The 16,629-nt window shown below is 35.5% G+C and overlaps 2 protein-coding genes across 10 annotated transcripts in view; one reads left to right on the forward strand and one right to left on the reverse strand.

The window, feature by feature from the left end:
- RO60 (Ro60, Y RNA binding protein) overlaps positions 1–12,794 on the forward strand; it is a 19,012-nt gene extending 6,218 nt beyond the window's left edge. For 6 of the 7 annotated variants that reach the window (XM_041127807.1, XM_030033870.2, XM_030033869.2 and 3 more), the window contains 7 exons: positions 369–589; positions 840–986; positions 2,431–2,568; positions 2,888–3,004; positions 3,740–3,853; positions 4,340–4,486; positions 5,697–12,794. In XM_041127807.1, coding sequence (XP_040983741.1) covers positions 369–589; positions 840–986; positions 2,431–2,568; positions 2,888–3,004; positions 3,740–3,853; positions 4,340–4,486; positions 5,697–5,849 — 1,037 coding nt within the window. In that variant the 3' untranslated portion in view covers positions 5,850–12,794. The remainder of the gene's footprint in view (positions 1–368; positions 590–839; positions 987–2,430; positions 2,569–2,887; positions 3,005–3,739; positions 3,854–4,339; positions 4,487–5,696) is intronic. The other variant, XR_003926115.2, reaches the window with a different exon arrangement.
- Positions 12,795–13,161: 367 nt separating this feature from the next.
- On the reverse strand, positions 13,162–16,591 carry GLRX2 (glutaredoxin 2). 3 transcript variants are annotated; one of them, XM_030033884.2, is made up of 4 exons: positions 16,507–16,591; positions 15,881–15,950; positions 14,237–14,413; positions 13,162–13,678 (listed from the first exon to the last, which is right to left on the reverse strand). In XM_030033884.2, the coding sequence occupies exons 1-4, from the start codon at positions 16,575–16,577 to the stop codon at positions 13,559–13,561; spliced, it is 438 nt and encodes a 145-aa protein (XP_029889744.2). In that variant the 5' UTR covers positions 16,578–16,591; the 3' UTR covers positions 13,162–13,558. The 3 variants fall into 3 exon arrangements, with proteins under 3 accessions (XP_029889744.2, XP_029889747.2, XP_029889743.1); XM_030033887.2 differs by having other exon boundaries at positions 15,881–15,944; positions 16,507–16,585; XM_030033883.2 differs by having other exon boundaries at positions 15,881–15,944; positions 16,495–16,572.
- Positions 16,592–16,629: the final 38 nt, after the last annotated feature.

Raw genomic sequence — 16,629 nt, forward strand, 5'->3', positions numbered from 1 at the left:
TGGTCATATCAAAAGCTGACCTGTTTATCTTCAAGGTAAACAGAGTTTGTTCCTTCTATTTCTTCCTTATGTCAAGAGAAGATAAAATAAAACAATTCCCTCAATTTGTTCCTATTTGCTTACAGATGATTAAATAACACTTTTGTTATTTGGGAAGATCTGTTCGTTTCAAATATGTTAGGGTCCTTACTTCTAAGGAGAATAAGACAGTAATTGAAGCTACTGCTCTAAGTTGTGTGTGGTTGACCTTTTTTATAGCTGGTTGGCAGGTCTGAGAATGAAACCTGCTAACTCATTTGCTTGCTAGAATGATAAATGCCAGTATAAAGATGGTAATCATGCTTGGAAAATATTTTTCTTTTCAATAGGAATTGCTATAGTCACTAAATACATTACCAAAGGGTGGAAAGATGTCCAAGAGGCTTACAAAGACAAAGCAGTTTCTGCTGAGACTGAAAAACTCTTAAAGTATCTGGAGGCTGTAGAGAAAGTAAAGCGCACAAAAGATGAATTGGAAGTTACTCATTTAATAGAGGAATATGGTCTAGTTAGAGAGCATCTCCTGACAAACCATCTGAAATCTAAAGAGGTAGGTAAACTTCATTAGCTTTGTATTCTCTTTAGAGTAACACTTTTCAGAGTCTTAAGTCTAGATTTCCGTAAAAAATAGCCTTTATGCTCTTTTTCAAGTTATTTACCCAGGTAGCTAATTTAAAATAATGAAGATCTTCATACAACCTGTACATTTATTTTAAAATACATTTATTTAATGTACAGATGTCAGTTCTTATAGTTTGGGAATCTTATCTTTTTTTTGCCTTCTCTTTCTTTGATCATAGGTTTGGAAGGCATTGCTGAAGGAGATGTCCATTTCTGTCTTGTTGAGAAATTTAGGAAAGCTGACGGCAAATTCAGTGCTTGAACCAAGAGGTTCAGAAGTGGCAATAGTATGTGAAAGACTGAGAAATGAGAAACTGCTAAAAAAGGTAAGAACTTTTTCATAATCAGTGCTAGCCTTTGTGGTTTTTAATCTCTTCCTAAACTGTGTTTCTTCAGGCAACCTCTTTACAAAATAAAAGGGATGTTCTTTGGAGGAAATGTGTAGTTTATTCTTTTAAAAAACTGCAGTGGAATACCTGCACCTTTATTTTAAAAGTTGTATATATAATTTCTCATTTGATATTTTTTTTCCTCCTCTATTTCTGAAACTTTTCTACAAATTAAGTGTATTGACAGCTAGGATCTTTTCTTAAATTAGGGCTGTGGCAAGCTTTGCCTGTTGGGTTCATCCGTTGCTTCTGAGTCTTGTAATTTAGAATCAGCAATACAAGCTTAAAAAGTGAGTGGAAGTCACTCATGTAGGATTGATCCTAGGAAATGAATGAAGAAACTAGCGTAGCAGGTGAGAGGAAAAAGAAGATGGAACAAGGAGACTTTATCCTTTCAGATTGCTTTACTGTCCATCAAAGAGGTAAGAAAATAAGAAGTAAAAGAGGGTTCCCCAAAGGGAGAACAGAATTTTTGGGAATTTTATGGGAGATAGAGAACACAAGTGGCTTTTTCTAATAGTTTTGTGAGTTGGGGAGAATTAGAATCAGGACACTTCTTCAAGACTATAGTTGAATTGAGAAGAACAATAGGTCCTTTTTTTCCCATCCCACTGCTCTTCCCTTTCTCTGGTTTCTTCTTTAATCATACATAGTTACTGAGGCACTGGAGAAGGGAGAGCAAAGATGGTGGCAATACCTTGATGGAAGAAAGACAATGGACAGGCATTCAGATTTGCAAAGGTTTGCTGCTGGTAGTGATTAATGACGGAAACTCACCTTGAGGAAAAAGATAACAAAATGTTGATGAATCAGTAAAGCAAAGATGTGGTTTAGAATATTTAGCATGTGGCAGCCACTGATTTGGTTTATGTAGGGAAAATAAAAAAAGAAGAAAATGTTTGGACTATGTTCTTATAGTAAGAGGAAAATAAATGCTGTATTCTGAAAGTATTTTATTTGTCCAGTTGTACTGTATCTGATACAAAACTAGTTTTAAGTTTGTTCTTCTCCTAGCTCAACTCCCTTCCCCTCAGCAGGACAGGGACTTTCTCTTATTGTAAGCCTGTGATAGAAAATAGCAGTGGACAATCACAGGTAAAGCTGTGAAATTTCACCAAAATTCTGGTGATGGCATAAGATAACATTTGGAATTTATTGGAGGATTCCGGCAAGGGAATGAGGTCCATTACCAGTAACTGACAAGTATCAGTGCATACAACAGCTGTGTAAAGACTGCATGAACTCTTCAATTAAAGTAACAATACACTAAAACAGAGATTTTTGTAGTAGGATCTTAGTTTTAGTTTGTTACTTTTTTTTTTTTTTTTTGGTAGGATTTCAGATTTTCAAAAACTTAACTGTTGATTTCTTTTGCCTGTAGGGTAGAATACATCCATTCCATATTTTGATTGCATTAGAAACCTATAAAGCTGGTCATGGCAGCCGAGGGAAGCTTTGGTGGCGTCCTGATGAAGACATTTTAGAAGCTTTAGATGCCTCATTTTACAAAACTCTCAAGGTAATATAGTTCTTCAATTTGTTAAGCTTTTTAAGAATTCTCTGTTTTCTGAAAGCTTATTAAATGATCAAGAAAAGTTTGTTGGGTGGATAACAATTTTGAAAATTTATAACAAAAAATCTTAGGAATTGGAATTTTATTAAACAAAGAATCAAAACTTCATGATATATTCAGCTTTTGGCAACATTATTGTCCTAACGTTACCCTGGAAAGAATAAAAAAAGAAGAGCCCCGCTTCTAGGGTTGAAAGCAGAAGAAGGAAGAAGAAATTAATGTATTAATTATGTGTACCTATTTTCTTTTTCTTTTTTCCTTTTAGACAGTTGAACCAACAGGAAAACGCTTCTTACTTGCAGTTGATGTCAGTGCATCAATGACACAAAAAGTTTTGGGCAGCATGCTCAGTGCTAGCACAGTTGCAGCAGCAATGTGTATGGTGAGGCATTACACTTAGTTATAACTATTTGCAGCTTTGAGCTGCTCTTTTGATACAAAGGTGCTCTAAAGCTGGTTAGAAATCAGAAGGAAAGTTATATATAATATTTTTTTGGGTACAGAAGATGTGACCTTGTGCGTCACTGGTAGATCAGATGCTTAAAGCTGCTGGCAACCAAATTCAGAAAGATCAATTTGAAGAAGTTGGTTTCCAGTATAAATCAAAGTGGTCAAGGCTGCTTTTTCACTTATCTTAGTTGAAAATACGTTTTAATTTTTTTCAAAAGCATTCATAGAATAATACAGATTGGATTAAGAAATTTTGGGATAATTCTTGTGTGCATTTGAGTTACTAATTATGACCTTTGTATCACAATCACCTTCCCCTCCATTTGACATTCTAAAGCTTCTTCTGTATTTATATTATAGAGGAGTCGAACTTTTGTTGGCGTTTAAAAATATTTAGTGTTATATGTCAGAGGGGGGAGAAGAAATATGAAAGTATTTTTAGTTACAGTATTTAGAGCAGTTCTTTAACTCTGATTTTTGCAATGTTTATGTGCAGCAATATTACAGAATATTTGAAGTGTAGAGTGAAGCGTTAGTGCATATGAGGACCCGTGGTGACTTAAATACAAAAGGATATGTGATGTGTGTGTGGTAGGGAATGCCTTGATTCAGACATTAAAAATTCTGAATAATATAACTAACTTGGTTTTGTCTTCCTCTTTCTCAGGTTGTAGCACGTACTGAGAAGGATTCCCATGTTGTTGCCTTTTCACATGAAATGGTCCCTTGCCCAGTGACAGCTGATATGACGTTACCTCAAGTATTAGTGAAAATGTATGAAGTATGTAAAAAAAAAAAACCAAAAAAACCAAAAAACAAAAAAAACCCAAAACAAAACCCAACAACAAAATAAATTAGGAAATAGTTGTTGCTAATGTCCGAGTTTAGAAGTCTCAGCAGTTACATTGTATTTTCTTTGTAATCAGTGCTAGTATTGTATTTAGTCTGTATCTGTATAGTAAAACACTGGATTTTTTTCTCCCTTTTTAGAGGAAGTCCAGCAAATGTCATTATTTCAACTGCCGGATATTAAACATTGCAATTTAGAGTGGCAGTGTTAGGTCACAATGAGTTAGCTTGAAAAGAATATTTAAAAAAATCAAACAAAAAAACCCCTGGACAAAACTAAAATTAAATGAGTAAGTGAACTGTTGTTTAACAAAGAAGCCTCTGTGTGTGATAAATCATGAAGCTTACATAAAGAGTAATTTTTCCATGGTTTACTAATTTCTTTATTGATGTGTTCCATGTATATTTTTCTTTTAAGATTCCAATGGGTACCACTGATTGTTCCCTTCCAATGATATGGGCTCAAAAAACTCAGACAGCTGCTGATGTCTTCATTGTATTTACTGATAACGAGACCTTTACTGGAAATACTCATCCTGCAACAGCTCTTAGAGAGTACAGAGAGGTAAATATGCTTTTCACTGTTTATAATTGATGAATACAGTACAAAATAAATACCAGTTCTAAAAATGTTTCAGAGACTGAACTAGTTGTGGCTTTTTTCAGTAATTAATTATATATTGTTAAAAAATTGTATATTCTGCAGTTAGGCAGAATAAGTGCACATATTGCACTAATTGTGCATACTTAAAATTGCTTGGTGCACTGCAGTATCAGTGAAAATTTGTTTGGTATTCAGGGAATATATAAATTTCTGCATTCTATATATAATTGATTGAATAAGATTTTTATAGTTCTTACAGAATGAAATTCAGCTCACAGAATTAAATTTAACTTTGATGTCTGCAGTAGATACTACAAAGTTTAAAGGAAGTAAGGAAGATAAGCCTGTAGGGAAAGTGTCAATAGGATGAAGTGATAGTATCTTGCGAAGAAAGCTCATTATGCTTTAAAGGGGCTACTCTTAAGCTGTGCAGCTTCAGAATTTTAAAATAGAACTAAGAAAAATACCTTCTCCAAGCACATTGCTATTAGAAACTCTAATTTAATTGGCAAACAATCTTTTATGCTTTGAAGGAACTATTTTTTAAACTACAAAAAATACTTTTTGGCAAGCATGTATGTATGGACATTAATCTTCATATCATGTCCACTCAGTTGAAGTTAATACCAAAAATCGTTAACTTGCCCACTGTGTTTTAGTTTTCTTAGTTGAGATTAGCTCCCATTCTTAAATTTGTTCTTTAAACAAAGAGGTCCTGTACTCTGGCTTTCATGCCACTTGCTTTGCTTTACCTTACAGGTTATTAACTTGCAAATTCAGCTCATTTGGCAGAATTGTCTAGGCCACAGTTGTTGTATTTGTTCAACCAACATTTGGAAATCCTTGCCTTGGACAAAAACACACTCTGACTCCTATCAGATGATTTGATAATAATTATTGAAAGTTTTTACTCTGAATGAACTTCAGAATAGCAAATGCAATGATTGCATTTGAAATAATCTATGAATCTTAGTATTGCAGGAAAGTTGTGCTAGTATACCTCATTGTATTTATTTCCATTTATTTAAATATATCTACTGCAGGTTAAGTACAATGTTAACAGGCAGTCTGTAATTCTGGTTATGGTGAGATTTGGCCCTCTGGCATGTTTAAGTTACTATATATGTGTGTTCTGATTTTTTTTTTTTTTTTTTTTTTGTCCTTTCTCTAGAAAATGGGTATTCCTGCTAAATTGATTGTTTGTGGAATGACCTCAAATGGTTTTACGATCGCAGATCCAGATGACAGAGGCATGTTGGATATATGTGGCTTTGATACAGGAGCTTTGGATGTTATTCGAAACTTCACTTTGGATTTGATTTAATTTTCTAGGTGTTTGCTTCTCCCAGTGGGTCCATTGCTGGCAACAGACTTCACCCTGGGAATTCCCAGCCAAATATACTTTATTAGAATATGGCACATTATATACATATCAGAATGTTACCTTTTTGTGAAGGGAAAACAAGAAAAGCAGATGAGAAATCTCTTTTCTCTTTTTTCCTGTTGCACACAATTTAAAATAACAGTGTGAATTTTGCTAACAGTAGCTACAGGGTTACACAATACATAATTTAATTTCATTTATAATAGGCTATAAATACTGAGAGATTTTTAATTCCCCCCCCCCCCCCCCCCCCCCCCCCCGCCCTGGTTGCTGTGGAATGTTTGTTTGCAAGAATAAATTGATGAATTACTCTTAGGAAAAAAAAGTGGGGTTAGTATTTTTAATAATGTCAGTTTAACAGCAACTTTGTTGAGAGAGATTTTTCTTTGGGCTTTTTTTTGTCTTTGTATTTTAAACAAATTACTAAGGTTCAACAGTTTCCATTGTTACACTGCAAATCTACAAAACAAGTATTTTCTGGCACGTATGAGACCATGTGACTGTGATGCAACATAAAAGTTAGCCAGTGAAATTTTATACTGATAAAACTGAAAGTGGAAGAGCTTATGCTAATCTTTTTCTATCTAGATTATCATCTGGGGTTTCAGGAGTAAAGCGTAATGCTCTTTAGATCAATTGAGGGGCAGTTGCTGTATAATGCAATTTCAGAAGCACCGTTTTAGAATTAATATGCTTTATAGGAAGTTCTAAAAACTGGTTTTAGTAGAAAAAGACCTTGGAAATGGCTGGGAAGCCACATTCAGTCCATGTTACAACTTCAGGAAGCATCAGCACACTTTCAGGGAGAAAGATCAACATGGGCATGTGTCTTGGCCTGCTCTTGAAACCTGAGTGGTAACAACCAGAAACAAAAAGCTACTTTTTCTTCAAAAGAATGCATTCAATGATACAAAAACAATCTTCCTAACAGGAGAGTATTTCATTTTATAAAACCTGTTTGTAGATAAATGTTACTTCTGATTTCATACACTAATTCAAGCTAACATTTTTCAAAACTACCTCCAGTTTATAGGGACCAATTCTTAAAAATGTACAGTTGCCTCCTTCATGTTCTCAAAATCTTGTTTAAGAAGTGATTGAAACTGGATTTTTTTTTTTTTTTTTTTTTTTTAATCTGATAGTAAGAGTGTGAGTCAATAAGGAGAAAGCTAGTGAATATCTTACTTTGGAACAGGAGTTGATAGCAATTCATGTGTATATGTATTTAATTCTCTGTGTGTGTTTTATATATGTGTGTATAGGGGGGAAGTTAAAAGATCTCTTTAGTAGATCACAATCTTAGAAGAAGAGAAAAGTTTTTTAGTGATGCTTTTACAACTTCTCCTAAGACATATGTATGTCTGCCTCTTTTATGCTAATTCTGGCTGTTTTAAACAGTGAATTTGATGTTAATTTGAAAATAATTGCAATTTATAAAAATAACCCAGTTGTGGTAAATGACATGTAAGACCATATTTTTCTGCCTAAAACCCAAGCTTTTAGATGTAAAATTCAAGTTCATATTATACTTTTGATACTTGTAAGACTTTTCATTATGCCTCATACATATTGATTATAAATTCAAAGCTCTCATTCTGTAGGATGGATATCTCTTTTGGTGCTAAAATGTGAGGTTACATGTTACTGAAGGTATTCTGCTACATACTTGTACTCTACCTTAATGAATAAATCAAAACAGTGAGGGAAGCCTTTTCTGACATTAAAACCATGGCTTAAAGAATTGATGGTAGGAATGTTACCTTTCAGTGGACATGAATGTAGTTACTTCTGAATCATCACTGCTCTTAACGATACGGCTCTGATAGAATGCTTGAAGAATACTGGACTGCCACCACCTTGTCAGGTGACATCTAGAAAAAACAAGTGTTCCTATAAAAGCTGAGACATAGCACTTTGAGTTTGAAAAAAGAAAATTAACCATTTCTTATGAAAATTTTCTTACCACTTTTAGTCTCCTTTCTAAATAAACACCATGAATATGGGGAGTTAACTCATTAGCTCAATACATGTTGATAATTATTTCAAGTAAATGCACTGATGTTTTGGGGTTGGTTTCGGTAGTAATGTGTTTTAAATTACACAAGTCAAACATCTGATTAGGTGTTTCCCTCTAAGCTAGAGATGTTGAAAATAACTGATAGATAAGTATCTTTTGCAAGTACTTTTTCTTATTTGGAGTAGTATTTGTGAAGTAATAGGAAATATTTTGGACTAAATATAAAATGAAAACTTAAACAGGTATTTCAAGTAACTTTGTGCAGTTAATTGCATAAATTTACTGCAAGTAAAAGATTAGACTAGTTACTAACAGATTGAATGAACGGTTATAGTAGTGTTGCATCTTTGAAAGCGTTTCAGTTTAAAATACAGTTCCTTGAACTAGAGTGTAAGTGAACTTTTCAGTAGAACTTAAAGAAAATGTAGCTCCCTGTAACTATTGACACTGGATAGCTATGCACCATGTTAAAGATAGTCGTCCATGCTGGCGTACATAATATGCTCCTAAATATTTACCATATCTCTGTACTAAAAAATCTTGTTAGAATTAGAATATTCTAAGTGGTTTGGTTATCTGATGTAAAACTAGCACTAGCAATGAGATCATGTTTTCATCTGCTCCTCCTTTAACATTTTCATAGAAAGGGGAAACTGAAGTAAATGCTGACAGCTGCAACTTTATAGCGTGTTGACCTTTGTTTCTGTCTGGTTTTGTTACTATCTTACAGTAAGGGGCATAGAAGAATGATGCTGCATATTCTTTTTCCATAGACTGGATCTTTTTTATTTGCCCATATACTGAATTTCGGGGGACAGCATGACTCATTTGCCATAATACAAATTTATCCTGATTTTAGTCTTTAGTTATTAAACTGATAATTTCCAATACCAATATCTGGACATCTAAAGAGGGAATAATTACTGCAATGTACTGCAATGTTTAAAAAAAAAAAAGTGAGCTAAGACAAAGTTATTAAGCTTAAGCATTAGTTCAGTAAACAATAAATAACCTACCCTTTCACCAAAGAGGAGACACTGACTCTTTGAAGTTAGTAGTGGTGTTTGCATTGGAGGAACACTTTGACTAACAAAACAAAAATGGGGCTATAATTGTGCATTGCAATTTACCAGTAAAAATTGAACAGGGACAAGTTTAAAGATAGTCAATTTTATTCAAAATATTAATTTAAAAAAAAAAAAAAGTCTAAATGCAGAGTGCAGTTGTAGACTGGGTGAATGCAAGTTTCCTGATATCTAACAGAATTAATAGGCTTTCAGTTTGATTGCCATTTCACTGTGACCCCCTTAATAGTTCTTCAGTATTAGACTATTATGTCTAAGACTACAATGTTCAGGCACTTTAGCTTTAAGAAAGAAGAAAAGGATGTAATGTTTGGAAGCACAGCAGAGGTAAAACATTCTTCTGTAATGAAGGACTGTAACGAATGAACATCAAAGGTCAGGTTTCTTCATGGAAGGGATACAATCGACAATGTGGAGAGGGCAGAAGGCACACAAGATTTCTTAAAAATCATGCAATGCATACATCAGCATTATGTAATAAATTGAATAAAGACAGTAATAATTTTGCCAAGAAACAGAATTTCGTGTCAGGAATTTTAGACCTGTAGCAAGGAGGAGAGTTTGGGATGCTTGTAGAATTAGATTGCAGGCAAAAATACGGGTTCTTTACCTACAATCCTATGTGTTTAAAAAAGCAAAGTCTAAAAGTAGGTGTAGATCTGAAGTCAGCAGGGCCAGCCTAAGTGCCCACTATGTGAGGGCCACTAATAACTGGCCCTATAATACCTTGCTGCTTAAAACCACTGTTAAACCTGTTTGTTAAACATAAGTCATTGGGGGGGTTGTGTTGGTTCATTTTCACTGTTGTTGTCTAATTTGGGCTGATAAATGGGTATGGCTTTAAAAGGCTATTCAAGGAAGTATATATTCTTGGCTTTAAGAATACATCAGCAGTTTTGGAAATGTATTTTAATAACGCCTCTGTCTGTAAAAACACTAGGAAGGCATTTTTCTCTATTGCAAGATGCTGTGCTGCTTGATCACGTACACCTAACTCATAGCCACCGTACCAGAAGCATTAGTATTGGTTCCATTTATTTTGTTTCTTGTATTACCTTTTTGCTTTGCCCTGCCTTTTCTTGGTTACTCTTGGCTTTTTTTCTCCTTTCCCATCTCCTTGTCACCTCAGGCCTATATTTTAATCTCTTTTCACATGCAAGCGTTGGTCCATTCCTTTTTTTTGCCTCTCTCCTTCTGCCTTCTTGCTGTCATTGAGCATGCTAGCTTAGCTAAATAACTCAGACCAGAACTGATGTCATAGTATTTATCTTAATTTTAAGAAACTGGATAATTTTTTTCTTTCCTTTGATTATATAAATCTCTTATAAAACATTTAATTTGCTGTATCTATCAGATTTTTTGGTAAAACTTAGTGTAAAGATCAGTGACAAAAGTATACTTTATTTACAAAAATCCAACATCTGTGTTGTGAATGCGTGTTTTATTTTTATAAAGTAACCACTTAAAATGGGCTTTTCAAATTTAAAGCTTTTTTCTAGAATTAGTTCAGTGAGTTGGAACTTTCCATTCTGTTAAATATTATCAAGCTGCTATTCTATGCAGAATTAGGGAAACGTTAAAATTAATATTCTGGATAAATGGGCAGCTTATTTGCAGTATTGATTAGAGAAAATCTTCAAAGAATAGGATGTAGAAGTAAACCTAAGCGAAGAATCATTTGTCTTGCTTGTGCTATTAATTTTTTTTTCAGCATTTCATTAGTTTATAGGTTTATTTTGCTATTTGCAGCGGTTCACAGTGGACAAATATGCTGTAAGCTGTTTTAATGACTTTACTGCTGGAATGGTAGAGATTTCATCTTGCTGTGACACAGTATAGTATACAATATTGCTGAGTAAGAGTTATGGGGGAGAGGTAAAACACTAGGACAGTGTATTATGTATGTGCTGCTCTAAGCGCTAAGATTTAAGATCAGCTAATTTCAGCAGAAGGTATGGTGTCTTTAAATATGTGTGCTTACATTTGGATTTATAATTTTGATATTGTAAAGTGTGGTTTCTTTAGGTATTTCTGCATTCTGAATTTAAGTTTAAATATATATATATTTGCATATATATATGTGGTATGTTGAGAACTTTTTACAAATGCTTCATTAATAAATAATGAACATAAATAGCTGTTTTCCTAATGTTACCAGCTTCTCAGAGTTAAGCACAACTAGTTACAAATAAAATGTCTTTTCTGTTACATTCTCCTATAAAAGTGCAGTTCTACTCTTTAAAAATGATTCGTATAAAAAAGCAACAGATGAGCACATTTACAGCTCTATCTGCTTAATTAAGTAATTTGATGTTTGTTTTCAGCTTCTCATGCTTCTTGGGAGCATGGTATTTAAGCTGAATGAGCAGGTATGTCTTAAGTGTAACTACAGAATGTTTTAGTGGATAATTTTTAATATTCAGATCCCAGGGCAAGCATTATTTTAAGATAAAAAGCTTTGTCCTGGAGACAGTGCTAAGCAAAAAATATGGAAATTTTTAATGACTATTTTTGAGTCCCTCCCCCCTTTTTTTTTCTCCAGAGTAGAACCACACTTTTAACAGCCATATCATGTTTAAGTAAGTTAAACATAACATGGCTTTGTGCCATCCAATAATGAAGGCACTGTCTTGCTGCTACTTTCTATGAAATGATACAAAAATTCATGAGAAACTATTTGGATAGGGAGCCTTAATATGGTTAAAAAGAAACGTAATTAACCCTTTGAGTGCCTTAAGACATCTTCTTTAATAAATGGGCACTCACTTGGATCTGCATGCATACGGCATGTTTTCTCAACAGTTGGAATAGAATAATTGCCGTAAGTGACAATGCCCTGGGATTTCTGAAACTTAGAACTCAAAGGGTTATTTTAGACTACTGTTTTGGGACTTTTTTTTTTAAAACAGGGAACAAAATGAAAAGGTCTTTCTTTGAAAAATTCCTTTGCATACTATTATTATTATTTTTACATGATGGATTTACCAGCTTTCAGGTGCAAAATTATTGTTAATCTTCTGAGGAAACGTAACTGGCCTAAGAATTCTACACAGAGAAAAAGAATACTTGGTTACAACTGTATGTGCAAAATAAATTGCTTTATTAAGTATAAATTTAGAGAGAGATGCACATTTGTGTGTGTTTACCTTGATGAGTGTGTCCCTGTAAACCAAATTTTAATAAGGCAGCAATGAAAGTAGCAAAATACAGTAAACCTCAATAATAAAAATATAACAAGGTCAGTGTTTAATTAGCTCATTACATGTTGAAGATGCACAGTTCAGACAACTACATACTAAAGACTTTCTACAAATGGTGCATTTCAAACCCGCATCACAAAAATGAAGCTGTCAAATTTAAGTGATGCTCTTATGGTCCTATTTATCTGGAGTTGAAGATAAGTGTGACACTTTTTTCCCTTGAGGGGAAAAAAGTAGTTTAGGTGCATTCAGCACTGAAAGCAGTGGAAATAACAGGAGTGTTATTCACAAGAAGTGAATAAAAATTCATTGACTAATGTTTTTATTCTGAACTGTACACCTTTAGTAGTGTAATGGTCCCTTTTACTGAAGAATGGGATATAATTTTCTACTTGCACCTGAACTTTCTTCGAATAACTAAGAGTCTTGACACTGCCTGGTCTGGCTTTGGATGTACATTGTACTGAAACTATTGAATTTAGACATGTCTTTTAAACATTTAACTGCAACTTAAAATCGCTAGTAAACTGCATTCTGACTGTAGAATTTAAGTACTAAATAAACTCTATGCATATTAGACCTATTTTACATGGTCTGAAATTTCATAACAGTGTTGAATTGATCATAATGTAGTTTGTAACTGCACAGTTTAGTGACAGCAAGCTGTCTGGTTCCCCTAGGCTATTCCTGAAGGACACTGTATAGACTGGTACTTCATAGTGCAGGGTGAAGATGAAAGCAATTACCTACCTCTCTAAAGGTGCAAGACTCTTTATTCCCTTTTCTGTAGCAACTGGACAGACAATTTGGTAGCGAGGTGATCAGTCACTGAAATGTAAGAGGCAGACATGCAAACAGCAATATTGCTACAAACTTGTTTTGCTTCTTGCTTTCTTCACAGTTACAATTTTAACATTCAGAGAAGAATTAAACTTAAAGGAACCATTAAATCAGACTGACCATTTATTGTAACTCTTGGAACAAAGCTAGAGAGCAAGCTAATTTGCAGAAAAAAAAGATACAGGATTCTTCTTGTACAGTTTATACTTCTCCGAAGCTTAGTACCAGGATGTAAGAGCAGTAAGATGACATCACTATCTCACACTTAGAGCCCCAAGAGTTACATAATGTTTTTTAATCACCATTTTTGTTGTGGTAAAGCTGAGGCAAGGACACCAAGTAATTTGCCAAGTCCATAAAGTCTGCGTCATTTGAGAATGATCTACGATTCAGAAATCCATGGCTTGAAGTTGTTGAGTCCAGCTGATGCAGTGTATCTTTGTGATCTTCTAACTTGTCTGAAATCCTGTTTGTACAAAGAAAGACTAAGCTAAGCTAGATGGCTGTTCAGGATTTTCTTTTCACTTGACATTGATGAACTAATGGAAGCAGTTTGCCTTCCTCATGAAGCCTTTGAGTATCTGTAGCACCTCCAACAAAAGTCCCATTGACAAACACTCTCGGGACCTATCAAGAAGATGAAAATTGCATTAGTTACTTCTTGGAAGAGAGATAAAAATCTAAGCAAGCCCACGTGGACTCTAGTATACACACAGTAGTTATGTTCTTACATATGCATATTTAATATTACTGTACAACTCATACATTTCCATAATATTTAGAGATGGGAAACTTTGTTCACGTGCCCCTCAGAAGTGGGATAAAGTCACTGTATGGAAAATAGTAATAAACCGAGTCAAGTGAGACTATATAAAATTAAGAAATTACAACACGAGTGTTAAACACTATGGATTAAATATACCTATACAAATTAAAACTGACTTTGATACTTCAATTATCTTAGTGGCAGTATGGAAACAATCACCTCAGAGGGATAGCCAGAGGGTCTCAAGAGGAAGAGACGGTACAGAACCCTTCTGCAGTACCTTGCCTTTAACTTAGGAGCTTGTATCTCAAGTTGACTTGTCTCAAAAAAATGAAGAACTTGATATGTCATAACCCATAAGGAATGTGTGTAGTGTAAGTTCTTTACTCTGATGGTTACATATAAGAAAATATACTTACTGTTCTGCCACCAGTCATCTGTTCAAGAATGTCCTGGAACTGACTTCCGTTTGTATTCATGTCCAGTTCTACAGCTGTATAATTTACATTCATATCCTCAAAAAGTTTTTTTGCCATTTTGCAGTAGAAGCATGTTGTTTTAGAGAAAATCACCACACAGTTGTCTGAAATAATCTTCTGTAAATCCAAAAGAACATTCAAGTCAGTGTGCTTTGATTTTAAGTCAGTGTATTTTAACAGTATCAAACAGTCAAGAAAACAAAGAAGTTTAAAATCTGCTATTATGGTAACAAATACAGGAAAATTACTCTGTAAAAGGCTTTTTGAGGTATTTTTAACGGGGACAAATGAGGAGTTCACAGCTATGCTACAGTGATGGCGGGCTACTTCTGAGGAATCTTCCAAAACACTGTACTTTATTCTCAGTTTTTTAAGGTAAAGTGAAAAGCTAGTTCAGCTTCTAAATTTTCCCTACTTCTAATCTAGAGCCACAAGAATCTTAAGGTGAGGAATGAACTACTTTTCTTTAAAAACAAGGAACAGAACAGTGACTTCTATTAAGGCATCTGTCAGGAAGATACCATCACCTATATGGTGGGTGCAAAACATACCCACCCCACATTTGTTCTGAAGACCTCTATGGTGGCCTAGCACATCCTTTAGGGATGCATCCCATACTTTCCCATCAGAATAAAAACTGCTTCCTACCTAACTACCAAGAAAGTCAGACTCTCAACCTCAAAAAGTACAGTTGCACTTGGGCAGATCCCAAAGAGCATCTGCACACAAGTGCAGTACGCAGTGACACGCAACTTCAGCAGTTTGCAGAACTACATGGAAGATAAAGTGACTTCTGCTCCACTTAAGCTTTTCAGTAAAAGGTATGTTCTATTCTTTGTGCAGAATACCAGGAGTCAGTTAAAAAAATTAGCAGTATCTGACTTTCAGGAATGCTATGACCTTCTTGTGGGAGCAGAGAAATAAAGGAGGGTTGGCATTAACAGTCTCTACAAGAAGTGCTGCTGGCACCTCTGAAGCTGTGTATGGCCTGCACTTTGGCTCCAAAACTGAGCAGCATGATTGTGGAGCATGTGGTATGACTGCCATGCAGCTGTGCCAGCCCTGAACCCTCTTGTGCTCTGCAGTTACAGACCTCCTACAGTCTGCCAAACAAGCTGCATCTCCTTGAATTACTTAGTACAGCTTTCCTTGTCTGTAAGGCAAATAGAACGTGCCGGGGCAAGCAGAGTGACAAAAAGGGTTCCTAGTGGGAGAAAGGAATACTTGTATTACTTTGCTGTAAATTCAAAGTGATTTCAGGCTGTCCTTTAGTATCAGTAAATGTACTTTAAAAAGCTCTTTAAATGTTTACTTTACTCGATATTAGTCATTTTACAAGGTTCAATCCCCAATATTGATAGCAGTACTGAATTTGAGTAGAGGTCTTAAAAGATGTAAAATGGATGCAGCCTAGGAAGATCAGGTTCCAGGGCTGTGCATAAACAATGCTGCCAGTAATAAACATAAAAATCAGGTTCAAGATGCAGAACTATTTACAGAATTTCTTAGTATAAATCAGAAGAGCTTTTAAGTAACTGTGGCTTTTAGAAATGTTGAAAATAAGAATTGCATAAATAACGTTACCTGTATTTGATTCACAGCAGCATCATTAGACAACCCTACAGAAGTAGGCAGACTATTCTCCATTCTAAAATTAAAAAGAAATTAAAGTCAGATATTCAAGCTTTCAAACAAATGACATATTTCATAGTTCACAAAGGTTGGCTTCATACTGTTTTGTTTCAGTGTTTAATGTACATGAAAGTTTACTTCAGCTGCGATGCCTACAGTCATACCAGTTCTTACATGCCTGCGGGGAGATGCAAATAAAGAGATGGACGTTGCAGACTATAAGAATAACCAAAAAGGCTGCCTTTGCAAGATAAATAGTTGCTTCTCCCCCAATGACAATGCAGATACAAGTGTCAAATCCGACCCTAACAGAAGGGACCACGCTCGTTTTCATCAAAGGAGCGGTCCCTCCGGCGTGCCGCTCCGAGGCCTGCACGTCCCGATGCCACCGGGCCCCACCCACGGGCGGCCCTGGCACCCGCCGCTCCGCTCCCCGGAGGGCCGCTTCCTCCCAGGACGAGCGTTCAAAAAGCACGAAGACAGAAAGCAAGCCCCGTCCCCTCGGGCTCGACCCAGGCCCAAGGTTCCGGCGCCGGCGGAGAGCTCGCTCGCTCGCTCCCACTGACCGAAAAACGCACCCGTCCCGCTGCTGCTGCTGCCGCCGCCGTCCCAGCGCCGCCACCCCGCCCAGCGCCCTCTGCAGGGCCATGGCCGCCAAGAGGAAGGGGCGGGGCTTCTCGCAGTCCTCACGGCGGTCCGAC

Source organism: Aquila chrysaetos, chromosome 12 (assembly GCF_900496995.4).
Source record: "Aquila chrysaetos chrysaetos chromosome 12, bAquChr1.4, whole genome shotgun sequence".
NCBI lineage: Eukaryota > Metazoa > Chordata > Aves > Accipitriformes > Accipitridae > Aquila > Aquila chrysaetos.

What these genes read in the sequence shown, in the direction of transcription:
- GLRX2 (XM_030033884.2), bottom strand. Translation starts at nt 16,577, where the DNA reads ATGGCCCTGCAGAGGGCGCTGGGCGGGGTGGCGGCGCTGGGACGGCGG. An exon ending in CAGCAGCAGCAGCGGGACGG is followed by an intron (nt 15,951 to 16,506) that starts GTGCGTTTTTCG and finishes ATTTCTTTTTAA; the next exon opens with TTTTAGAATGGAGAATAGTC. An exon ending in AGATGACTGGTGGCAGAACA is followed by an intron (nt 13,679 to 14,236) that starts GTAAGTATATTT and finishes TCTTCTTGATAG; the next exon opens with GTCCCGAGAGTGTTTGTCAA.